Source organism: Typopeltis vanoorti, chromosome 20 (assembly GCF_054136105.1).
Source record: "Typopeltis vanoorti isolate ZY-2024b chromosome 20, IOZ_Tvanoo_1.0, whole genome shotgun sequence".
Classification (NCBI taxonomy): Eukaryota; Metazoa; Arthropoda; class Arachnida; order Uropygi; family Thelyphonidae; genus Typopeltis; species Typopeltis vanoorti.
This window is the reverse complement of record NC_143568.1, coordinates 101,810,970-101,838,049: the sequence shown is the minus strand read 5'-3', so window position 1 is coordinate 101,838,049 and position 27,080 is coordinate 101,810,970. Positions and strand designations below refer to the sequence as shown.

The window sequence follows — 27,080 nt, the reverse complement described above, 5'->3', positions numbered from 1 at the left end:
TCAGAGGGGGCACCCATGTGCTGTGACAGAGACTTAAAAATAAATTAATTAAAATTATCAAAATGGTTCAATGATTCTTTTATCAGTTATTACTTCCATCAGTGAGGAAGACAAAACAAAGTAAGTGTTAAGGCTGCATTGAGAGCAGTTTGTTGTGATATAATTATATTATGACACCCTGCATTTAAAGAAAAATGCTATGAGCTAAGTACAATATGAAGTAACTTGTTTGAATCTATCTCCCAGAAAAAAGAAGAAGAATTAAACTGGTAAAAAGAAACAGTCAGTCAAGATGTTTTAAGTATAGGGAAACGAGAGTTTGTAACCTAGAAGTCAGTTAATGAAGAGTCAGACTGATCTCCGATACTTTTCAATAGAACAAAAGAATTGAAGGTGCTATCTTATTTAAATTCAAGATGCACGGTTAATAGATGATAAGAACCAGAATCTGTTGTAGTTGTCTTTAATCCCAGCCACAATTCATTACATGATTGGTCAGAAAGTTTTTGTGATAAATTAATATTTTAATTCTGATCGAATAATTTGCTCTTTTTAAATTCTTTTGGCTTTGGTTCCTCTTTATCATTATTTCATGCAATTTCCTTCCATCCTTTCAGACAAATTGGAGATTCTACCGCATCCATGGCGATTACATTTCTGTTGTTTTTCATACCGGCACAGCCACTGCGATTGGGTCAAAGTCCTTCGTTACTCGACTGGAAGACAGCTCAAAACAAAATACCGTGGACCGTGTTGCTGCTGGTTGGTGGAGGATATGCCATAGCAGATGCGTCCCAGGTAAGAGAAGGATCCTTCTTGAATTATTAATGGAATTCGTCCAGTGTAAGTCTGTGAAATGTATGCTTTGCCAAGTTTGGTTTGGCTGGAGTTTGGTTTGAGAGCGATAGTGGGAAAGTGTGACGAAAGTGAATGTGAAGATCTGAAGTGTCTCAGGTCGCGAGATTGATGGTGGATGAAAGTCAGAATGCGATAGAAACAGGTAGCATAGATAGTGAGTTTAAGAGTGATAAAGTTGATGGTGAAAGTAAAAGTACAGAGCGATAGAAAGACTGATAAAAAAATCAGGGGTTAGTTGCAATGAGGGAGATAGCTCGGTTGCGCGAAGTGATACATAGGGCGAAGTGGCAGCTGTAGCGATTACAAAAATGTCTACCGAGTGGATCAGCTAACAAAAAGAAGCAAGTGCGTGATAAGATAAATGAGAACATGATCGGGAGTGAAAGAAAAATTAAGGAGCGAGTGTTATATGCTGATTCAGCAGTAAAAGGTGTAATAGATGAGAGTTTGACAAAATCGTGCTTTACGGGTGCGAAAATTAATAATGTAAGCGAGGCTATTAGAGCACAGAAGCATAAGGTGAAAGAAATGATAGTAGTAGCAGGAACGAATGATTTAAAAAGTGAAAAGTTTGCTATGAGAGAGAGAGGACTTGGAAGAATCACTAGCGGTAGCAAAAGGAAACAGTGAGAGAGTTAATATAGTTAGTCTGTTGCCGCAGTATGACAGAGTAGCGTTGAGGAGAGCCATAATTGCGAATGACTCTATGCGCAGGTTATGCAGGAGGAGTGGTGTGGAGATTGTGGATGTGGAGTGAGTTTGACGGGCGAAAGGACTTCTACAAGAAGGGTGGTTTGCATCTGAATGGATTTGGTGTTCGGAGACTGGAAAAATTGTTGCTAAATGAAAGTGGATGTGCAGAATCAGGGAAACGAGCTTTTAGGGAGGGTGGGGATGCTATTGAGCGGACATGCAGACATCAGTGAGGCAGTTGAGTGTAAGAATGTGCATAATATGCCTGAGTTAGGACGAAGGATAACAAACCAGAATGGAATAGTTAGTATAAGGCTTCAAAATAGGGGTGGGGCTAGGGGACTTCTGCACTTATATACACTAAATCCAGGAGTATTCGGAATAAGGAGGAATTTTTGGCCTTGGTTAGTTCTTCCTGGCCACAGGTTATTGGCATTAGTGAGACATGGCTAATAGAAGATGGTATAATCAGTGAATAGAATGTGAGGAGTATAGTGTATTCAGGAAAGACAGAGAGAAAAGAATGGGGAGAGAAGTGTTATTGACGACTGCTGATGAACTGCAGCCAAAGAAAATAGAAGTCCAACTGCAGGATAGCAAAAGTAGCACATTTGAGAGTATCTGGTGTAAGATTGAGGTCAGCAGAACAAAATTTAGCCTTGGGTGCTGCTATAGACCAGGCAATGGAATAGATGATGGAGACAATGTACCTAGGGAAATAGACTCAATGAGTGGACAGGTAATTATTATGGAGGATTTTATCTATGGTAACATTGATCGGAGGGAGGAGCGGACAAATGGGAGGAAGAAAATGAATTTTATGCAGTTACTAAGGGATAACTACCTGAGAGAACATGTAATGGAATATACTAGGGTTCGAGAGTGCTCGACGTAGTTGCATCTGAGAAATTGACTATTATGAATATGACCACATTGCCACCAATTGGTGAGAGTGATCATAAGGTCTTGACCAGAGAGGTGGCTAAATGTGTGGAATTTTCAATTAAGACAGGGTACATGTGGAATTACTGGGATGGTTAGTATGAGCTTAGGAGATTGCTTGGATAAGTGCCATGGCATGCTAAACTGCAAGAGCTGGATGTTGATAGTGCATGAGAAGTGGTTGAGGAGCGTTTGAGGGACGTAATGTATGACTGCATACATAGAGTCCGGAGAGTTAATCAAGTTGGAGTTAAATGGATGAATAACACCATTAAACTTGAGCTATAAAAAAAAGAAACAACTGTGGAGGGAATTTAAGGAAAAAGGTGACCTGCAGGTACACGAACAGTACAAAGCACAGGCTAGTAGGGTAAGTAGTGTGATAAGAAAAGCTAAACCAGATTATGAAAGGAAATTAGCAATGCAAGCTAAAGTGAATCCGATAAAGAGATATCGGAAAGTAGTTTATTCAAGAGTAGAGTTAAAATAAGGCCTGTTACTAGTGGTGTGGTGCAGAGTTCTGTTCTTGAACCGCTGCTATTTAATTTGTTTATTAATGATACGGGAAAGGATCTGAGAGGAAGTGTTCACTTGTTTGCTGATGATGCAAAGTTGGGTAGAGCAATAGTGAATGCACATGATGTCAAAATTTTGCAGGATGATTTGGATAGAATGGCAGTCTGGGCTAATGAGAATGGATGTCAGTTTATGTAGCAAAGTGTAAGGTTATGCATTTTGGGGTGAAAAAATTAGCAGTATATCACATTGGTGGAACTGTACTCTAGGAGATTCACAAAGCCAGAGATTTGGGTGTGTTGGTGGATAGGGATTTGAAGTTTAGGGAGCACATTGCAAAAGTGGCCAAAACAGCTCATCAAATCACTTGGTTGCTGAAAAATACTTTGACGAGCAGAAACAAGCAAGTTATTGTTCCTCTGTATCGAGCCTTGATAAGATCCCATCTTGACTACTGCCCAGATTTGGACGCCCGGGTTTCTTCTTGATGGAGAAGAGGCAGAGAGAATCCAGGGGCGAGTGACCAAGATGATAGCTAGTCAATGGAATGAACCTTACGAGAATAGGTCGAAGATCTGTGGATTACAGAAATTGGTTGATAGGCGGGAAAGGGATTATACAATTGAGACATTCAAATTACTGAAGGGTTTTTACAAGAATAATTCAGAGGAAATTTTTCAGAACAGGTCTGGGATGGGAGAACTAGAGGCCATCCATGGAAATTGAGCAAGAGTGTAGTTAGCAAGGGTGTTAGAACTAGGTGTTTTTACTTGGAGTGGTGAATGAGTGGAATAAGCTGCCAGAGTTTGTTGTGGGTAACATGACTCTAAATGAGTTCAAAGCAAAGTATGATAGATACTGTGCGAATGCCGGTATGATGTTTAAGGTAAGTGTTTAATGTTGATGAGTCTAAGGACTCCTTGGAGTTGCCTGTAATAATAATAATAATAATAATAATTATTATTATTATTATTATGACACGGTATACCCAACAAGCAGTGGTTATTCTCTCTAATATCTATAAGGTATAATGGAAAGGATTTTTAATTCTTGTTATATTTATTTTATTATTATTATTTGCTATATTTTTAGTTTTCTTTTTTTTGGTAATTTTGTCAATAGACCTCAAGTCCCAGTCATTGATACTGGATATTAATGTTTCTTTCGCAAAGCATAATTCCTAACAATCCTGATCACTAAATAACGATTATATATTTTAAGAAATCTGGACTGGCCACCTGGTTGAGTACAAAGCTGACTGGCTTATCCTTTTTATCGCCGTCCCTAATCGCAGTCATCCTGTGCATAATGACAGCCTCCATAACTGAAGTTGTCAGCAATACTACCACCGCCAGTATCCTTCTACCGGTTGTCAATCAGATGGTAAGTTCCACTTGGTACTAGTTATGGTTATCTTTATTTGACATAGACGATCCATTTAAGAATACCTAAGCGAAAGTAATCTTTGATTTAACTCTAGGTTCGTTTAAGACGTCTACTTAACCGAGCCTGTCGTCAATATGTAATGTTTTTAAGTGCCTGTCAATGATGCATATCTAATAAAATTTGTTGTATTTCTTTCTGCATAGGCAGTGGCTCTCAAAGTGCATCCTCTATTCTTCTTGCTTCCAGTGACGGTTTGTGCTTCATATGCATTCATGTTACCTGTGGCGACGGCGCCCAATGCCATTGTATTTGAGTTTGGAGAAATGAAGACTAAGGATATGGTAATGATGTGTTTTTTCTTCCGTTTCCTTCTTTTTTTTTTTTTTTTTGTATGTTTAATTACTTTTGAGAAATGGATCTAATAAGCGAATGAAATAAATCTATCACCTATTGTAGACTCGTTTTGGCCCATAGGCAGATTATTTCAGGAATCTGGCTGGGTGGATTTGCTCAAATTTTATATTTTAGAATCCTTATAAAATTTGTTGGCCAATGCTTAATTTTGGTTTGGTTTTTGTTTATTTTATGAATGTTACATAAAAAACATTTTATCTTGGAATCTAATATTGAAAAACTGGAGTTATTTGGCGTCTCGAAGGCGTGTGGGGAACCCAGAGAGAATGTCTGTGAAAATGGGACTGTCCCGTTCAAAACGGGATGGATGGGCATGATTTAGTCCAGGGTTCTTAACCTGGGCGGTAGCGCCTCCTGAGGGCGCTGTGAACGCTGAGGGGGGGGGGAGTAAGCGTTATAATACCACTAATATAATATCAGCATTCCGTATTTAATCTAGAATCTCTATTTATATTGTATGTTTGGCAACACTGTTCAAATTTATTCGTTACTTATTTTTTTAGAATTTTTACATTGAAAGTTAAGCATTGGGCTACTTTATGGTCTGAATTTTCTACATTTAAAATAATTAATTTGGTCTATTTTTAGAAAAATCCACTATTTTTATAACTTTATCTGCTACTTTTCCTAACGCCTATCTGACAACCATGGTTTGCAGTTTACATCTAGTCCGTGGTATCGTGTGGCGCACTTCGTTGATATTGTGTCGCACTGTAGACCGTTGAAATGAGTGAAAAAAGAAAGTGTCGTCAATATTCAAGTGTCGTGAATATGTAAAATATGGAGTTATTCCGTCTATAAATAATGAGCAGTTACCAATGTCTTTAACCACCCACCGGGCCAGGTTGTATATATACGTCCAAGTTACCATGGATGCGAAGTGCATATCAAAATTGTAATACCATTGATATTATATTGAAATATGTGATGGATACGAAGTGTAGAGGAGTGAAGTATTTTATCCGTATTGACGTCGACGTGGTTAATATGTGAAAAAACTTTCTCAAACTGAAGCCTTCAAGATTAAGAATTTAAAGAATAAAGCTTCCAAATAAAACAAAAAAAAGGATGTGGAGTACTTTCGCGAATTGAAGACAAATTTATAAATCGTCCTGGACTTTCAAAGAGTTATTTGCAAAGTAACCATCAAGAGAAGAGACTTGTTGTGTCTTAAAAACTTTCAAATTTAATTGCCAAATGTAGAAAGCCACATACTATTGGCGTCGTTTACAGACACATACATCCTGGCTATAAATGAAGTTTTCTATACGATAATTGGCCCAGATGAAAGCAATATGACGTCGTCAATTCCTCTCAGCAATAATTCAGTATCAACAAAAATTGAAGAAATAGCAAAGGACATTGAAAAAACTTTGTGATGATTTAAAAACCATAGAATTTTCTTTGAAACTGGATGAGACAACTGTACGTGAGACAATGAAGCTTTATTAATGGCCTAAGTGCGTTACATAAGTATTAATGAAGAAATCATTGAAGAGTTTCTATTTGCTGAACAACTGAAAATTAACACAAAAGGTTCTACAATTTTTAAGATATTAAAGACTTTTTTTAATGGTAAAAACATTCCACTCACAAATATTATTGCGTGTGCAGCTGATGGAGCACCAGCTATGATTGGGCATCACCGTGTATTTATAGTACATTTAAAAGAAGCGGTTCCAAATATCTTTACAATTCACTGCATTCTTCATAGACAACACAGCTGCAAAACACTTAGCAGTAGACTGTATGAGTTCGGATGATGTTATTGAAGCGGTGAATAAAATAAGAGCCCAGTCATTGAATACCCGTATTTTTCGGGAACTTTGTCATGAAAATGAAGAAGAATTTGTGCGTCTTTTGCTTCACACTGAAGTCAGATGATTCTCAAAGGTAAAATGTCTGCGACACTTTAATGATCTCTAAGATACTGTTTTGGAATTTCTTAATTCACGTGTTGAGAACATGTGTAATGTTCTAAAAAAAAGAAAAGTTTGACATCGCATATCTTTCCGATATTTTCACCAAATTCAATGAGGTTAACATCAAATTGCAGGGAAGCAACATGATTCTTATTAAAGCAAAGGGAATTATAAATGCTTTTATCAGCAAATTAACATTCTACAAGCAGAGCATTGCAAGATAAAGATTTTCTACAGTTCCTAAGTCTACAAATAATAGATGATTTAATATTCGATACAAATTTGGATTGTTATTGTTCCCATCTTCTGACACTGAAAAAAGACTTGATGATCAGATTCAAAGATTTTGAGCTTTAAATGCTGGATTCGGTCATGAATCCATTTCTTTCTGATGCCACTGTTCATCCAAATTTGTGTGAAGAATTTATTGGCTTAAAAAATGATTTCGAAGCTCAAATACAATTTCAACAACGTGGGTATGAAAGATTCTGACCAAACATGCAATGGAAGTATCTTCATCTTTGGCAATAGATAAAATTACTGCTCATTGCTTTTCCTTTTTCATACTTAGTCGAGAAAGGATTCAACGTCATATTGCAATTTTCAGCTAAGCAGCGAAATAGATTGCAAATAAGTGAAAGAGGAGACTGAGATTTCGTTTGTCGAACCTCCAACCTGATAATGAAACGTTAGCAGGATCTCATCTGGCTCAGGGTAGCTATTAATGATTGGCTTATTAAATACAGTAAGTTTAGATCTTTTTTGAGTAAAAAAGATGAGCAATTTGTATCAGTCATTCATTTTTAATTAACTATCAGTTCAAGTATGTTGATTGTAAGTTAGATTTGCTTAATAATATATTATAATTATCCTATTGAGGCAGGGAGCGACAGGCCATACAAATATTTGAAAGGTGCGCCAGGCAAAAAAAAAAAAAAAGGTTAAGAACCACTGCTTTAGACCAATTAACGAAGTTTCTGTTCGGACACCTACAGGTGGAGGGTGTATTAAAAAAAGGCAGCTATCTGTTGTTTCTTAATTTGACAGTATATTTATGCTGAAATATTGTTAAGATGATCGCAAAGTCCTGTAATTGTTTTGCACAGCCGAAATGATCACTTCATAATCTACAAAGCTTGCAAAAGTTTAGTTCATAATTGTCAGTTTTTCAAACGACTATATAAACAGGTTAGCTCAAGGTGAAGACGCGATGAGTCAGTTGCTAAGCCTTCTTCTGCTCATAGCACTTGCATTGGAATTGGAACAGCGTTGTTGATGCAGTGCTTAAATAACATTAGTGGCGGGTGGATGTAGTAGACTAGTGGTTTCTGCAAGGGCGACTCGTGCATAGGCACTACGGAACTGCAGCCCTCCCCCTTCCCTCCAATTTTTCTCGATACATAAATATATTTATTAATTTATTTATATTTGCTTGTAATATTTAATTTTGTCATCAACAATCCTATACAATTCTCTTATTTTGTATAAAAAATAATAAAAATCCATCTTGCAGCACTTAGGAGGGCGCTAGCAGCACTGTGTTTACCACAGTGTCATAGTGCTGATATAATAGCTCGCATCAAACTATGACGTGCACAAGCATATGCACGTCATAGTTTGATGCGAGCTATTAGCTTAATGCGGCACTGTCCGTCGCGCAGTTCCGCTGTTGTTTATATGCAGTTTACGCCAGTAGTAGAGTGTTCGTAGTGCTTATCGTGTTTACTCCGTTTCTTTAAATATTTGGATATTACAATTAAAGACATAACATTTGTTGTAGTTTTTATTTCAGAACATTATTGGGGTTATGATAATGGATTTTATTTTTAAGTAATTTTGAATTATACTAAACTATGTAATTTTATCGATAATAAACAATATTTTTTCGTGAAACAAAACAAGAAGAATATATTTTATTTTTAAATAATTTTGAATTATACTAAACTGTATAATTTTATCGATAATAAACAATATTTTTTCATGTTTTTTTTTTACCATAATTTTAATGTTTTATCCAAACACATATACACTGCACTTACAAATGTGTATCTATATATTTCGAAAGTTGCAGCACCCCCACGATCAAGCTTACGAGACCTGCTCGTAAGCTTCTGTTACAAAATCCTTCGTTTTTTTCGCTATAAGAGTGGAGCTACCAGCAGTGAGAGATATTTAGAGGAAGAGAAGTGTGGATTTGACATCTGCTAAGGCCCACAGTGGTATGTCCTGCATGTGAGTTTCATAAATTCAGGGAACTAGCAGATGTTTAAAAGGCGGACGCTTCTTTTAATCTTCGGGACAGTTTACAAGGTCGATAATCAAACTGTTGGTCGTGCCAGGTGGGATCATATACTAGTAGGATGTACATATTTGGGTCACAATCGCCAACATACGGTAGTGCGACTATTGTAACATTACCTTTGTTTGCTTTTAATACTTCAATGCTCTTGTCGTGTCGTATTTTCTGGTGTGCCGAGCATTCCATCTTCGAGAAGTAATGGCATCTGTTTGGTTGAAATTAAATCTACGCATCTTTTGGTAATTTCTTTATTCTCTCCTGTACGCTAGCAGTGATGTCAACTCTGGGGATGTTAGACGGAAATAGCAAAGTGGAAACCTCTGGAGAAGATGTTAACTTCGATATTTGTAAACGTGAAGATATATTGATCATGAACTTGTTGCTTGGTGTGCTGTTATCTCTAAGCTAATATTTCAAAGAGATAAAATGAAACATTTTGCAGTTCAATCAACATATGTCGAAATTCAAAACAGTTTAATGGTTATAATGTTTTTGTTGTTTTGCTTGCAGATGAAGCCTGGCTTCGTCATGAATATCATCTGTTGCTGTATCCAGTTCCTTCTCATCAACACATTGGGCGTTGTCATGTTCAACCTCAACACGTTTCCAGAATGGGCGAACTCTACTTTGGTGAATTCTTCTTCTTCGGTGACCCTTTGACTCTTCCAGTTTCGGATGTTCATCTTTAGTCAATAAGAAAAATTGGATTTTCTCTCCATAAACCATACCGGTATTAGAGACTATAAAGATGAGAAGTTGGCAGAGGAAAAGAAGAAGTAGTGAAAATAACTGACGTCATCAGCAATGATTTTAGACAGAAACCACGCAACCATCTGTGCGTGTGTAAGTAATGCGAAAAGTCACATCTTCTCCTCAGTGTGTGTGTGTGTGTGTGTGTGTGTGAGAGAGAGAGAGTATCACGTTTTCCTGTGTAAGGATGTAGTTACGTAATAAATTATACTTGAAGAAGGATTCAATGATCAGCATAATTTTATGCACGTAAGGACAAACATGATAATGCTCACCAAACTATAACTATGATGTACAAACGTGATACAGCGTAAATGACTGTTAATTAAAATATTTTGAATGTTTTAATTCAATACTGAATTTATCACAAAATTATTGATATTAATAAACACATAGAAGCCATAGAGAAAGATATTAAATCCCTAATTGATAAACACAGTTAGAGATATAACTGTGTTTAGCTCACCCGATACTTGGAAATGAGCTAGCGCTCTGTTAAGAAAATTACGACAAAAAATCTCAGGTTGTTTGAGCAATACCTGTGTAGCTCTGCGGCCTTAGCTTTCGTACCTGAAAACCCAAATATATTGACGACTGGATTTTCATTTAAGAATACATAGCTGTAGAGGTCTGCGTATGAATATTACGTATTGAACTCCTAATGCCAAACGTTATCCTAAAAACTGCTCATTTAGGACATGCATGGCACAGTACGTCGCCACTGGACTGTAGATGGTTGGGCTCTGGGTAACACAGCAACCAATCTTGATATACTCTTCAAATCAGAAGGATTTATTTGAGTACTGCGGCTGCCAGAAAAGCTGTTTGTCACAGCGTATAGTACCATCTGTTAAGTATGGTGGCTGGTGCTACAGAACTGTTCAGAATGATAATATGCCGTTGTCCATTTTTCAATTCAGTGTTCATTTTTCTGGAGATTATAACAAAGAATCCTAATCCAATTAAATCTCTTGCCTGCGTTGTGGTTGTTCTATGAAAACGACCTAATTGAGCGCCCACGTGATAATGAAGCAGGTCATACTACAACGGATGTAATAATGTTGAATTTGAGTTTTAGAGAGAATTGAAGACGTCGGAGTGGTTATTACAGTTTGAAAAAGAAGAAAATGAAGGTTCGTTTCGTAGAGAAATTTTGAGCCAAAGAAGATCAAACAAGGGAGGGGGATTCAAAGTGTTACGATCTCACATAGGATGACACTTCTGATAAATGCACAAGTGTCGCCCTTGTTGGGGAAGGAACTGTGTAATGGGTAGTGTGGGCAGCCGAAGTGCACACGTGGTTATCGAGGTTGCAGTTGGGGTTCTGTTAGGAACAGTAATTCTGGTTTAGAAAACGGCATACGCTGTGATGTGCTTTTCTGGCCGGTTGAATGCCTTGCTACCTCGTGATCGTTGTTATTACGATATGTTGAAGGCTTACAATGACATTATGGTCATGTTTATCAAAAGAGTTGTCTCATTTTCACCTATGAGGAAAAGAATAAAAGTAGACATTTTTATTTTAAAATTCTCTCCTTTTATTTAAAAATAAATAAATAAATGCACTCATTCCGCTTACAAAACTGTAAACACAGTAAAATTAATTCATCGGATAATATCAAAGATATTTTATTTTGCACAATAAAAAAAATATAAAACTTTCCAAAAACTCATCGGCAAATATAAAGATACATTTGTTTTCAAGGAAAGCGAAATCCTTGAAAGGGATCGTCTGTTCAAGGAAAGAAACCACTTTCCTGAGAATACTTATTACCCGCTAAAATGCAATTATTAGCAGTTCTTTGGAATTAGTTTTCCTTTTCAACGAAAGAGGGGGGAACATGCTGAGCAAATTGCAAAATTCCTGCTTTTGAAATTCACTACAAGTCGTAATGCTTCCTTCTTTAGAATATATTTAACATTACAATATATTCTTTTCATAAAAATTCGTACTGCTGTTAATAGCGCTTCGAATAACGTCATTTTTATGAAAAGAATGCATTGTAATGTTAATTATATTCTAAAGAATTACTAATTCGTACTGCTATTAACACACATTCACACACGCATCCAAGCACAATTTGAGTTGCCTCCTAATACGTACTGTTTAAATGAAATCAACGTATTACCACAGACTGGATCGAGCGTCTTTTTATACAAAAATATTTACAAAAAAGTTTCATGCCAAAAATAGCCTACTGCTACATTGAGAAGGGTACACTTCGAGATACATCCTTAATTTGATTAATAACTTCGCAATGTGCGAATGAGCATAATTGGCAGTGGTTTAATATGGACACAACTACGATCTGATTTTTCCTGAGTTTTTAAAGACTTTTCTTGGTCCCAGAACAGCTTGTTTATTATCCACCTTGTTAAGCTTCGATGTTATGTGCGCTCTCCCGAGTCGGTGATATTGGCCCACTGTGGAAAAGCATCAAGTCCGAATAGGGGCACACCCAACGTGTTTATCATCAATACCTCCACCGCACAGCACACTAAGTTCATTATAAGTCCAGGTTTTGCCTAAATCCCCAAAAAGTAAAAAGAAAAAAAAAGTTATATATAAACTGATTTGTTTTAAAAGGTAATTTCGTGTTAAAATTATTCCAAAAGACATTCCAAACCTTAATTTCTAAATGCAAACGTGTTTTACTCACCATGTCCAGCGTAGACATCTTCCCACTTTCGTAGATGAGTGCATTTGGGGGTGTTGCGACGGGTAACATAAAGGCAAAGGAACAAGCAATTGTCACTGGCATCATGAAGTAAATTGGATTGATATGCAGTGCCCTTGCCTGGAATTGGACATAAGATTAACTATAAGAATTCCATTTTGGGAAGATAAAAAATACTCCGTCATCGAAGCCAACACATTATAACAAGAAACTTACGATTCTAATACCTACCAAATGCGCAACTACTGGAAGCAAGATGCTGGCTGTGGCAGTATTGCTAACAAACTCTGTGATTCCAGCGGTCAGCAGACACACCACTAGTACAATGACTACTCGGTTGGGGATGTTAATTTCGGACATCTGGTCGGCCAACCATCTGCTAAGTCCGGATTTCTGTGGAAAAAAAGATAGGTGAAGAGCCAATCACAACAATTTTTCTCTTTCTTTAAGTTCTGTAATAAATTATTTGATTCTAATATTGTGGGAAAATAAGAATGTAAAAATCTTCCGACAAAAATCTGAAAGTATGAGGGACTCCTGATATCAACTCTTCTCTATGATTTTTTTTTTTTCAAACTGTATTCCTAAAATAAAAAAAATAAGCGTCATTGAAATCTTTTGCAAGCATAGTTTTAATCCTGGAATACAATACTAGTGACACTGATTTTAAATGCTGCCCAGAGATGGCAGCACGGTAATTTAGGTTTTGTTGGCTACATCATATCGGACAAATATTTTTGAATTGATTACTCAATGTAGTAATCTGTAAAGTGTAACAGTACTGGATCACAAATTATGCCGCTTTCTATTACACATTTGTGCAACAATGTGGAAATACTATGTATACATAAATGTATATATTTTAAAACCTGTTTTTAAGTATATTTAATACATGAAGACTTCATCTTTTAAGAATGTTATTCCAACTCTGTAAATGAATCACATCTTTTAAATAAATAAATAAATAAAACATCTCATCGAGTCATCACTTGGGTTGTGTAGTCATTCAATTTAGCGTTGCGAGAGTTGCATATGTGTTATATTATTGCAGAATAAGTTGTAATCGCTCAGGGGGGGGGGGGATAAAAATAACAACAAAATGTAAATTAATTTAAAATTTCTCCTCCAAAAGTTTCTTGTCTTAGGTTTGTGTTTTGTCGCAGATGGGAGCCTTTTAAAAGTGTCTTGGGATGGGTTAAATAAATACGATATCAATCTTTGTGAATATCAATCCGCATCGAACCTTGTCCAACATGGATTGATTGCGGGATCTTGTTCCCATATCTAAAACTTGGCAGAGTTGTATCGGAAGAAACTAGTCAATAATATGTCATAAATGCAGAAAACAAACTTTTTTTTTTGTTTGTTTTCATCAGAGAAGGGATTGGAAACTTTTCCGTGATGGAAAGCGTTTGTTTAGGTTCTTTTCTGGTAAGGTTAAACTAGTCGGAAGTGACAGAGTTTATTCAAACAATGCAACCTATCATATGACGATTATATCACTATGCCGTTAAATTAGAATAGTCGCCACTTTCGCGTGAAACGTCGAACAGGCAAAACAATAATCTTAGATGACTTACTATAAAAAGAACATTCTATTTTCTTACCTTCGCACCTAAAGATAATGATAAACCTCCTCCTAAGAGCAGCAAAACACCCCAAGCCATTTCTTTGTTAACGGTCTTCCAGTCTAAGAGGGGACGCCTCAGACCCGCCAAGGACATTTGAGAAGGAACGAGAAAGAACAGCAAGGCGACTGCAATAGCGGGTGTGGAGTCTCCTATCTTACTGCAAATGGAAGTGGAATTATGACTGAACAGAATTATAAGCGGAAATTTTATTTTCATAATATATAGATCCAAATTAAAAGCCTCGTTTCATTTAAATTGAAGTTTAAACGAGAATGTGGTAGAAATTCCCCCTTTGTACAGTCTAAATTTCTGAGTTGCGGAATTAAAAACAGGAGTTTACTCTTAGAGTAAAACTACTCACTCCAAACACAGACTAACTCATTTGTGATGAGTTAAAAAGCATATTGATTTTAATTTAATTTACAATTACAATGCGAAATTTAAAAAGAAAATCTAAGAACTGTCTCAAATGTGGAATTTATATTTATTAAAAGATTTATATATACAGAATACGGTGCTTGTGGAAATGGATTTTGCTCCAGAGCGCTAGACTGCTCGAAGAAAGGCCCGTTATTCGTTCGATTCCAGTCGAATCTTTTGTAGGCACTTCTTTGAACGGGTCCCGAGTTAGTCGATCTTTGGTATGGACAAATATTTTTTTTAACCCAGAAACTTTTCAACCATAGACCTCACATGGGTTCTATGGTCGAAAGATGTGCTTGATATATTGCACGCTCTATCTCATAAAGTTTTAGTTATGCCTATCTTTTTTAATGGATGCTGGTGTGAAGCTGCATTTGCAAATTGTTCGGTTGTAGTAGTTTCTGTGTATACTGAAAAGGATAAACATTTTTCTTCTTCATTTATTTCGACAAGGATATAAAGAATGTTATAAAAGTGGCTACGTTATTCCGTGAATACATCAAAGTGGCTTTTCTATCTTTGCGTAAAATCTCCAGATTCTTTCATCCACCAAAAACCTTCGCATCATCCCATGAAAAAAAACAAGCGTTTATGAGATTCATTGCTGTTGTGGCATTTGCTATGTAGGCCATACGGGAAGGTCGGGAGAGATCTGCATGTCTGAACACGTAAAAGACGTCGAAAAAATAAGACAGCATAGCTCAGATTTGGCAACAAACAAAAATGCCTTATATTGATCACAATTGTTTATAAAGAAGGTTCAAGGAAGCCTCTAAAATGTTGAAGATACACCACAATGTTACCAAAATCAAGGCTTAATATTACAGCAAATTTCGTTTGCTTTTATTTAAAAATCTAATTGCTGCGGAAATACAATATGACACGAGCGATGCCACAGAACGTGACAGTAACAATTAGCATTGTTCTAACTCTTCTAACAGTAATTAATTTAAATTTTTATTCTGGTTATTTATTTATATGTACGAATTGTGAAGTTCTGATAATATTTAATGTGTAATAATTGTTTTAGTCTGTTTTCTGTACAACGTTTGCTGATACCCCTGAAATTTATCAAAAACAACTTGATATCGTAAACAAAAACTAAATTTTTTGCATCGACGTTGTCGCCTATTCACTTACGTTTAACAATAATTAGCTTATTACCCAAACATAAAAACTTTAGTACCATGCAGAAGGTTCGTGTTTAAAAGATTATACTTACGAAACGAGTGCTAAAAGCACGTGCTCTCTAGAGACGATGACAAGGATTGAGTCGCATTCAAGAGAATAAATGTGATGGAAAAACACCACAGAACCACACTTGACCCAGAACTGATTAAGGAGTAACTAAACAGTAGATAAAGAAGGTGAAAGGTGCAAACGAGCATACCTCCGGAGGTCACGGACATGACCTTGAAATTTATCCAGATGAAGAAGAAAACTTACATTACTTGCTTTTCATAAAAGAGAGAGAGAGAGAAAGAGCATTTCACAACATACAAACGAAATCTAGCAGGCGCCATATTGGCAATTTAGAAACAATCAGCGTAGTGTCCGGAAAAATTAAGAAAATCGCATTACGCATGCGTCTTTCATTTGTATATTCTGAAATATTGATGACGTTATAATATGTCAAATAAAAAACTGTTGTCAAAGTCCTTTCAATTGACCTTTGTTTATCTTTCTCTGAGTCCGATAGTTCATCTACAAAGTGCGAGATGAATTCCTTAAGACTTACATGTTTTGGGTAACTTCCGAAGCCCATCCACGGATGAACTTTGGCTCTCTGAATACCCAAAGTGCTACCACTGCAGAAAACAGAATGATGACCGACCACTCGGCGAATCTGAAATGAGAAGAGGTCGATGTCGTTATAATGTACGGAGAACATTTTCCATTACAGCCTTAACCAAAAAAAGGCTTCAATATAAATTTGTTGGTTACGTCATCAAATACTAAGTTAATGAACAATTAACAAAAGTATTTCGTCATTGGTTTAAATTATACTGTTCTTTCTCGCGATTTAAATTCTTACTTGATTGGTCCTAAATCTTTGTGCTGGTCTTCAATGATCTTCTTCACAGTCTTCGTGGTTTCCTCATCCATCTTTCCACTGGAGAAAATAAAAATATTTCAGCGAAATCCAAGAAAATTAGAAAGATGAATCTAAAAGCATAGGATGGTACTGAACGTTAATAATTTAAAAAAAAAAAAAAAAAAAAAGACCTCTTTCGTATACTCACTAGCGCCGCGTATAGCAGAGGTACAAGAACATCCACGCGATTAAGATGCATAAAATCACTCCGGGTAAATTGTAAGCAATCCAGAGCCCATAAGACACACCGGGAGAAGATGGGAATAATCTGGACAAAAGAAAGCCAAAGTATATCCATATATTTAGAAATGACGACATTTTGAGTATCTTTCTCTAAATATCGCAATAGCATCCCATATAATAATAATAATAATAATAATAATAATAATAATAATAATATTTTAATTTTTTATAATTTAATTGATTGCTAAAATATTTACATAAACAATAAACATCTTGAGTGACATTGCACCTTATAATTTTACAGAATTCTGCACAAAGTGCTGCATTTTCTACATTGGATTTCAATTAAAAAAATTTTAATAATACTTTTTTGCCTTTATATTATGTATTTACAACACATGTTCTTCTAATATTAACAATGAAGATTATACAGAATTTTTGAATATAGATTGTACAGAATAATAATAACAATATTTTTTAACACAAGTTAAACGATATTACTTATGTTGCAGTTTACATATTAATATTTTTATTTTTATTTAAATATATAAATTTTAAGTAATTTTCTTTTCCCCGGAAGATGGCGCGCAGTTTTATACTCTGTGTAAACTGATTTTTTTCAGTCATAGGCAATATGAGTGCTGCATTTGTTTCGGTTTTAAAAGATGACCTCTCTTTCGAAAAAAAAAAAAATATATATATATATATAAATAAATAATTTAAAAGCACTCGCTACTGTAACGCAATCCTGATGCAATCCCGAACTACTGGAGTTCAGTTTCACAAGGTTTTTTTTTCTTTTTTCTTTTTGTATATATAAACAGAGTATGGTTAGCGAACAAAAATCAGGACAGCACATTCCTCTCCTTATATTTGCAAGTATAATGAAGATCGAATATTGGCATTTTTTAATCATAAAAAATCACAGAAATAAACATGGATTATCACAATAAGACTAAATATGCGAAGAGAATAAGATTAGCCACTGTTTCTTCTTCTTTTGTTATTCTTACTGGGATAATTTGAGCCAAACTTCATCAAAATCTATCAAGCAGATTTTATGAGCAGACAAAGCAAGTATACGACATACAGTAGCGGCTCGTGGCTTGAAATCGTGGAGGTGCTGCAACTTTCGAAATATACATACTAAGTACAGTGTATACATGCTTGGATAAAATATCAAAGTTATGGTAAAAATTAAAAAAAAAAAAATTAAACATGAAAAATTATTGTTTACTATCTATAAAATTATACAGTTTAGTATAATTGAAAATTACTTAAAAATAAAATCCACTATCATAACCCCAATAATGTTCTAAAATAAAAACTATAACAAATGTTATGTCTTTAATTGTAATATCCAAATATTTAAAGAGACGGAGTAAACACGATAAGCACTACGAACACTCTACTACTGGCGCAAACTGCATATAAACAACAGCGGAACTGCGCGACGGACAGTGCCGCATTACGCTAATAGCTCGCATCTCACTATGACGGGCATATGCTTGCGCGCGTAGCAATATGACACTGTGGTAAACACAGTGCTGCTAGCGTCCTTCGCCCTCCTAAGTGCTACACGATGGATTTTAATTATTTTTTATACAAAATAAGAGAATTGTAGGAGATTGTTGATGATAAAATTAAATATTACAAGCAAATATAAATAAATTAATAAATTTATATATCGAAAAAATTGGGGGTGCTAAAGTGTCACCTCTGTGACACAAACCTGTGTACAATCTCAATTATATGATATTCTCTTTCTCTCTCTCTCTCTCTCTCTCTCTCTCTCTCTCACACACACACACACACACACACACAAACCTGGAAACAAACAAACGAACATTACTTTGTAATTAATTATACAAACTAAAAATCGGTCAGGAAACCAATGCAAGTTCAGAGTAGTCGCAAAGGTTGCGAAGTGACTGACCTCTTCGGCAACCAGTGAAAAATGCCGACATCCATGAACTGTAAAGTTAACCTATAGACTGACATTTGTACCTTTATTTTTTTCTCCATCTAATCCCTAATCAATTCAGCTGATTTGATTTGTCCTTCTTCAAATTGGCTACAAGAAGTAACAACAGAATAAAAACTGCTTGCAGCTTATTTCTTAAAGTTAAAAATGGATTTTCATTTGCGTACTTACTCGTCAAGAACCCCAAGAAACACCAAGTTAGGAGGAGTACCTGTCACTGATCCTGTACCTCCGATATTTGCTCCGTACATAATACTGAACAACATGGCGGTTCGCAGCAGTTTTTGTTTGTCTGAAGGGGTGTAGCTGCAAAAAAAAAGGAGTTTATTAATTTCTAGGTTTTATATTAAAAAATAATAAAACATATGTATAATAATCTGTCACTGCTTACTGGAGATTTGAAAAACGTTTGTGTTTGAGAGCAACGTCACAGAATTATGTAAAAAATGACTCCCCTTAGACAACCCCCGAATAAAATATAAATGAATTTCATTCCTTTATCTTGTATTTTAATTTTTAATAAATAGCTTCATTTATGAAGGGAAAATACGCACTTACCTGGTTGTGGAGGTGTCGTTTACTGACTTTGTTTCTGACTGGGTTCTGTCCTGAAGTCCGTTACTTGGTATGTGGATAGTAGCCACTGAGAAAAAAAAAAAAAATATATATTCAAAGATCTTTAATCAATGTCAGAAAAATCATACAAAAATATATTTGTGATAGTTTAGAAACTTGTGGGTATGGAGCAAAAATACGACTTAAACAGATATCCCAAAATGCAGTTCTACAGAATGTTAGAAAATAGTAAATGGTGTCCATTAGGTCAACTGAACCAATTCGTAATTTAGCGTTTTAAAAGCAACTCCTTGTCGGAACAAAATGAAGATTCGATCGATGAAAAATAACATGCTATACAAATGTACCCAAACAACTTTCATAATTATCGCTTTTTTGTGAACTATATTTGGATTTTTTTTACTTTTTTTTTTATTTGACATTGAGGTCACAGTTTCAGTCCCAATTGGTTGCATTGCGTTTTCGGATGCATTTACCACAGCGAGTATTTTTATTTGGTAGGAAAGACCTGGGTTCGATTCCCGTCAATGACGTGACGAACCTTTATGGTCTCTTATGACTAAAGGTGAGTTAGCCAGTCTCATACGGGGGTTTTTTGTCACCAGGAAACTCGTGTTTTTCGTTCCCCAGGAGAGGCAAACCGTCCCCGTGAACACACACGGATTACAGTCATGAATACGTTCCAGCCATATGTCGGTCCCGAGCCTAGATAAAGTTGAGGAGTTGGGGGAAAGCAATGGTGAACTACCCTGTAAAAAATCTCAACAGGAATACTTTGTGGGCAATGCCTACAAAGTCACCTACGGTCCGAAACGACTGAAAGGGAAAACCAGGTACCAGGATATTTTTATCGCCGTTTTTCAAGCATCTCCGAGCTAAAAACTGTCACATCATGATCTCTTCATGAAAGTTCGTAAACCCCTAGTGCGTTAGGACACTGGACTGGGTAAACGTCAGGTGATACTGGATCCTTGATCTACAGAGTGTACCCTCGAGTGCACAAGGAAAGTGAACCAGAAATTAAGCTAAAACATGCAGTCACTTTGGGTTTTATTGCCTAATTCATTGACAAACCGCCAAAGAGAAATTTATCTTTTTTGGCCACAGGTCTTTCCCACTAAAGAGGGCTTCGTCTACACCGACTGAACTACGGAAGTCTAGAAACAAAAACGCAGTAAAAAAAAAAGTCTGTTTTGTCGAATTTTTCTGTTATTACGTGGATGGAAAAAAACGAACTTCAAAATGTCAACAGAAGACCTCTGTTATCTGTGTGGGACCTTGACCCAAATGACTTCCGGCATCTGTAAGAGATAACAGAAGTTCATTAAAATATGGAAGCAGTTCTCCTCGATCTATGCAAGAAAGAACTACGCGATGACAAATCAGTTTTGCATATCTTCCAAAACACCATTGAACAGGCATTTAATACCTTGCTTAAACTCACACTTAAACTCACTTGTGAGTTTAAGTCTGAAACTGCTATTTCACGTGTGGAAATGCAACAACAATCATTTTTATTTGTAGATCGGCCAATTTTTGATTTTTTAAGGCCGTTTTTGCTTAAGGCGTATATTTTTTGATTTCTTATTTGTCTTTTCAAACAAACCATTTATTTTTTAACATGGCAGTCCTTGACATATTCCAAGTGCTCTTTTATCGCATTTTGTATTCTATCCTGCAAACCCTACGTTAAGTTCGCTAATCTCATTTTTTTGTTTCATTCATACTATATTCGTAAATTTCCCACAAAAAGCTTCGAAATGTTTATGAGAAAAATGTCGCTTTGAAGCAAATTTTGTCCCATCTTGACATTTACATTCCTTGAGCCCTTTAAGTTTTCGAAAATGAAGAAAGCCGCAAATCTTTTGTTGAATTTTCAGCATATTTAGTTGGTCCACTTATCACAACAATTTTTAGGACTTCTTAAAAAAAAAGAATAACTGCGTTGTAGTTCGAAGTTATTATTATTATTTCATGCATTTTATAAGTAAGATACAAGACCGTTTATTATTTTTTTATTAATATCTGTTTTGGTACATTTTTGCAATCTATTCTACTCATTCACCACCATTCTCCAAGCAAAACATCTTAGACTTCACGCCCTTATTAACCACACAGTTATTCAATTTCCATGAATGACCTCTAGTTTTTCCTTACATTATTCATGTGCTGAAATATTTCCTCGACATCAATCCTATAACCACTCCCAAGCAACTTAAATGTCTCTATCATCTTATCTGCGATCAACAAATCTTCAATCTCTCCTCATAAAGAGCATCATACGCTCTCTCGCCATTTTTGTTACTCGTCTCTGAATCCACCCAACCTCATCCACATCTCCAAGAAATCCAAGCAAATAAATCTATGCACAATAATCCAGATGAGGCCATATCGAAACCATATAAACAGGAATAATAACCTTATCTCTGCATGTCAGATTGTTCTTCAATAACCAGGTGATCCTATCCTTCTTAGCCTACACTGAGAGCACAGTATCAGCATCTTCTTTATTGACTATTGCTCTACGTAATTTTGCGTAATCTTCAAACTGACTATTAACTCCTCCCCATCATTTCCTATATCATCAACCATGTTTAATTTCAAAACCAAACGAAGACCATATAACCCTCAATGACCATATTTTTTTGTCACTTTGGTTATCAAAATGTTATTCACCCTCTCTTGAAAATTAAATGAAAAAGTGAATTGTGAAAAAAAAAATTTTAATTACAGATTAAATCGGAGGTCCTCAAGAGACGTTCCACGTCTTATGTCATCCATCCATCTATCAGTGGCTTTAACGGGCACCTAAGCGCCCACAGCCTTCCGAGTATTGGATTTCTTAACCGTAATACGAGGATTGCGTGTGTTCTACTTGCCGATTTGTCTGTTCTGAGGGACGAAAAACCCGAGTTTCTAGTGAAAAAACCCTCTACCTCCATATGAGACCGGTTAATTCACCTTTAGTCAAAAGAGACCACAAAAAGGTTCCTCACGTCATGGACGAGAATCGAACCCAGGTCTTTCCGAATAAAGGGCTTCAAGAGTATTTGTCCCCCCCTATTTTGGGGCTTCAAATTTAGCTGTTTTTAATTTTTTCCAAAGTTTAGGGTTGTTTTATGGACGGAAGGCATCAGATAAAATGACTCGAAACATGCATATATGAAACACAAAAAATCGGACTATACATATATATAATATATTCCTATACGTATGGGAGTGTATATATTATGTGTGTAAATAAACAACACACTTACTTTCTATTTTGCTTTTGTCATCTTTGATTGCTTGACACTTATTTAGTTCCTCAGCTAGGATATCCACGATTGAGATCATCATAGCAGTGGTGGCAGTATTGCTAGTCCACATAGACAGAAATGCTGTCGTGAAAATCATCCCTAGAGATATCCTGGGGCAAAAAAAAAAAAAAAAAAAGACGAAATTTTAACTTTTTCTGCCCATGCTAAACACCCGAAATCGAACATGTAGGACATTGTCTTTAATGTATCTTCCCTGACGACAACCTCTTGTTTACTTTATAAATCTTGTGGAAAATTAAATATTTATATGAATGATGAAAAAACTAACTAAAACCGTACTTACTGAACAGGTTTTGGTCCGACGATAAGCAGAACTTTTAACGCAATCCTTTTATGAAGATCGCATTGAGTAAAAGCTGTGGCCATGATGAGGCTTCCAAACACCATGACTTGCGCTTCCTGATAGAAAGAAAAGTTTGGCGAACTTACCATCAACGTACATAAATCAAAAATGCTTCCTAATGTATTTAAATTTAGGAATTCTTTAACGACAAAGTTGATCAAGATTAGATTTCGGACAAGGCACTTACCAGGATGTTCTTATCATAAAAATGAATGTAACAGAAGAGACAAGAGTGGCAAAGGACTTAATTTAAATGAATAAAGAGAGTTTAATGCAATTCATCATAATAACACCACTTCCTTGAACATATTCTTACACAGGTTCTTGTATAGTCTTGTAGAAATAACATTTGCTTCCATAGATAGTAGCGGTAGACCGCCCCCAAAAAAATGATTCTATATTCAATTCAAGATGCCGAATTAGAAGACCTTTTTTTGATCTTTGATGCAGGCAAGTACGGTTTCTTCGGAGGAAAACTGTTTCTTTTATCCAGTAGCTGCTTAAAAACTGACCATAAAACTGATACTATAGATTTACTAGCTACCTACGAATTAGGATCACAAGATGGCGACATATGTCTGTCTTAACTTCCCTTGGGAGTCTCAGAGGTCAATTGTCATTGATGGATGAAAGGTGGAGACCGGCTGCCCACAGATCTTTAAAAGGTTATTTAGGACTAAAGAAGCTCTACATGTAGAGAATTACTTTGTAACAATATTTTTGTAGATGTACAGTTCGGCATTTCACAATTAATCTAAAATCGAGATAATATTGGAAGCGAAGCACATTAGATAGAGAAGCACATGATGATAGTATTGCAAGACACATGCAAACTGAATTTAATTTTTTAAAAAATAAATAAATAAAACGCCTATGTCATATTCTCATAAAAATATGCTAATAATATTGCAGGCAGTGTAACACACACACACACTCTCTCTCTCTCTCTCTCTCTCTCTCTCTCTCTCTCTCTCTCTCTCTCTCTCTCTCTCTATATATTATTAACCAAAGTTCAATGGAATATAATATCAACAGCAGTGCTTACCTTCATGTATTGAGTGCAGACTTCCCCAGTGCTCAGGATGCCGAACAAAGGAAACAAAATCACAGGCATGAGAGAAGTCATAGCGAGTGGGACAGGCTCCATTACCCAGTAGGCTGCCATCCACATGATGATGTATGCACATTGGGCTGCCTGTCCAAGAAAGAAAAATAGAGGGAGAAGAAGAAAATCGTGAATTAATCATAGGAATAATATGCACGCTACCTTGGGGGAGAATTATGTGTCTGTATTCTGTGATATCTTATTACTATAGGAAGTTTCGTTATACAATCGAAGTAGTTTAGTTTGCATTCTGTAATGTGAAATTTACTTAAAAATAATTATCAAAATATTAAAAAAATATATACTCTGAATTTACACATTTCTGGATTTTTTTAAATACCGAATACTTCGTGTATTTATTTTCATTGGTGAGGGAAAAATACAGCTGATTTTTTATCCATTCGTGTAATCAGACCAAGGGTTAAAATAAGCACTTTGTTTTACAAGTGGATATCTGTAGACTAAACTGTTTAATCTAAACAGTTCTAATCTGTTGGGCACTCCTACAAGGGATGCGCGTGTTTTTGATTCATTACTAGAGACAGTACATGTTGTTAAATATAATCCCCTAAGCTAAATATTTAGGTTTGCAATTTCTAAAAGAATTTGGGAACTCCGGTTTTTTCTAAAAGATAAAACACGACCTCGTACACATTTTGTAGTGTTGGTTCATTTTATCACACAACAAACAAGGATTATATAGGATCGTACAATCATATAGGATCAAACAAGGATCATATGCATAGAGATGGAAGCAACCAATAGAGCAGGAGTATCAAACTCAATTGGTACCGCGGGCTATTCGCTATAAAAGTGTATCTCAAGTGGGCCGCAAAAAACTTTAGACTAAAAAAAAACCTTCACTAATTAGAATCGAAGGGAAGTGAAAGAATGAGTATAAATAAATTGGAAAATTAATAACAAAAATTTTATTTATTCTAAGTTATTACGGGACATATAAAATAATAGTATAATGATTATGACAACTAAAAAAACATAAAGAATATTTTTATTATATTTATATTATGGAAATAAAAGGCGTTCGCTGAATTTTTTTTTATTAATATTTACGATAGATGGCATTTAAACCAAATTAATCCGGAATTAATTTTATTGTTGCTTTTTGAGTTAGAGGGCGCACTCACACACATATCTAACTGAAAACAATAGTTTTTAGTTAGACGTTGTGTTTGCCGGTGCAACCATATGTTGCACTGGCAAAAAATGGCCCCTTGAGTCTAAACGGCATGATTAATGTGTGAGGAGACATGCGATTCATTAGTTAGTGCCTTGTTTATCCCAGTTGTCTCTAATTGTACTAAAGAAATATATATCACGTGTGAGAAATATATTACACAGACAGCAAATGTCTTTGTACTTTATTCAGTGGTACAATAAAACTACTTGTTTTCCTTACATCTGCAATATAGTGGCAGTTGGGGGAGGCATGTTGTTTACCGCAGGGAGCAAGTTATCGCCCAGACTTGAAAGTGGTTAAACTTTATTTTCGTGTGCGATGTATATGCAAAACTTTTAAATTTAATTTTTCGTAAAGTAAAATCAGGGGTGCGAGTGATACGCGAGGGAGAGTTATATTCGAGTAAATACGTCTAGAATACTCCTGAAGCACATTCCACCAAGAAACTTCCTTGGTGGGAATGTGCTTATACACGTACGTGCAAAACCGAACTTATTTTTCGCTTCCAATAATATTAATTTATGTATAATAACGTACAGCGCAGTATTCTGTCACCACATAGTTATACTTCAAAAGAAAGATTCCCGTATTGCGACCACATGTTTATTAAGATAAATAAAAATAAACAAACCCGACAAGTTTCGTAAGTCGTTTGACTTACATCTTCAGGAGTCAAAGGCAACTAAAACTTTAAACACAAGAAATGAGAAATTACTCAAAATACTCCATTCTATGATGTTATGGTCTTCTAACTGTTTATTAAATTAAAAAATCCGAATGCAGAATCTGTGCATGTTAAGTTTGAACAATGCTGGATGCTGTCACGTTTTGTTCTTCACGCTCACACTGTCCAAGGTTTGACTTAGGTATACGTTTTATCAAAGCTGACCAAACTTGGTGTAGAATTAGCCCCTGGTTTTTGTTGCATTGCGTTGGAATTCTAAGCATGTTCGTAGCTTCCTTGAATTTTCTTGTGAAGCAGATTTTTCAATATAAGACATGTTCGTTTCATGCCAGAGTACTTTATGGCCGGTGGAAGTTGTGTGGGATGCTGGGTCTGATTTGTATTCTCTTCTTTTTGGACGTCTTTTTGGTGCACGTTCATACGAATTTCCACTGATCTTCGCATCTGGTATACGTAGCAGATGCCACAAGAACAAAACCAGGGCCTAATTCTACACTAAGTTTGGTCAGCATTGATAAAAAAAATATACCTAAGTCAGGTATATTTTTTAAAGTTAAAGGTAACTAAAATATAGTTACCTTTAACTCCTGAAGATGTAAGTCAAACGACTTACGAAACTGCTGAACCACAGAAACTTACGCCTACAAGTTATTATACTTATCAAACTTATTGGTCAATTTATTATAAAAGGTAAGTAAATTGCTAAGACGAGATGTCTCCTTAATGCGTTGTTATTTCGCCATAATGTATCATATCTGTCCATCCACTCCTGAATTATGGTTCTAACCAAGTGCTCGGGTACTTTCCATGTAAGAAATTTTACTTTTTCATAATTTTCGGCCTTGATCAGACATGTAGTCGGTCGTTAACTGTTCACCTCGACAATTTTCTTATGGCTATGACATACTGATGTGTGTGTGCAATTATGGATTGGCTACTGTCATAAATAAGTCTTAATTGCCCTATAATGAAATACTCAAATGCGCCCACCCATTTTGTGCTTGGTCATGTTTCACAGACATAAAGACATTTGTTCGTTTTAGAATGCTGACGACTCTCAACCACAATTGCATGAAACC

General features: G+C 35.7%; 2 protein-coding genes across 4 annotated transcripts in view; one reads left to right on the top strand and one right to left on the bottom strand.

Annotated features, from left to right (window-relative positions):
• The window catches only part of LOC150095725 (Na(+)/citrate cotransporter-like), a 44,030-nt gene extending 34,030 nt beyond the window's left edge, over window positions 1–10,000 (top strand). Inside the window, exons 10-13 of one of the 2 annotated variants that reach the window (XM_090410183.1) lie at window positions 618–798; window positions 4,231–4,392; window positions 4,599–4,736; window positions 9,541–10,000. In XM_090410183.1, coding sequence (XP_090266309.1) covers window positions 618–798; window positions 4,231–4,392; window positions 4,599–4,736; window positions 9,541–9,690 — 631 coding nt within the window. In that variant the 3' untranslated portion in view covers window positions 9,691–10,000. The remainder of the gene's footprint in view (window positions 1–617; window positions 799–4,230; window positions 4,393–4,598; window positions 4,737–9,540) is intronic. The other variant, XM_090410184.1, reaches the window with a different exon arrangement.
• Window positions 10,001–11,916: 1,916 nt separating this feature from the next.
• Window positions 11,917–27,080, bottom strand: part of LOC150095724 (Na(+)/citrate cotransporter-like) — a 31,644-nt gene continuing 16,480 nt past the window's right edge. For both annotated transcript variants that reach the window (XM_090410304.1, XM_090410303.1), the window contains exons 2-13: window positions 24,059–24,208; window positions 22,954–23,069; window positions 22,608–22,759; window positions 19,333–19,417; window positions 18,946–19,080; window positions 16,756–16,875; window positions 16,548–16,625; window positions 16,251–16,358; window positions 14,066–14,246; window positions 12,690–12,851; window positions 12,441–12,578; window positions 11,917–12,306 (exon numbers count right to left, since the gene is read on the bottom strand). In XM_090410304.1, coding sequence (XP_090266430.1) covers window positions 12,169–12,306; window positions 12,441–12,578; window positions 12,690–12,851; window positions 14,066–14,246; window positions 16,251–16,358; window positions 16,548–16,625; window positions 16,756–16,875; window positions 18,946–19,080; window positions 19,333–19,417; window positions 22,608–22,759; window positions 22,954–23,069; window positions 24,059–24,184 — 1,539 coding nt within the window. In that variant the 5' untranslated portion in view covers window positions 24,185–24,208 and the 3' untranslated portion in view covers window positions 11,917–12,168. The remainder of the gene's footprint in view (window positions 12,307–12,440; window positions 12,579–12,689; window positions 12,852–14,065; window positions 14,247–16,250; window positions 16,359–16,547; window positions 16,626–16,755; window positions 16,876–18,945; window positions 19,081–19,332; window positions 19,418–22,607; window positions 22,760–22,953; window positions 23,070–24,058; window positions 24,209–27,080) is intronic.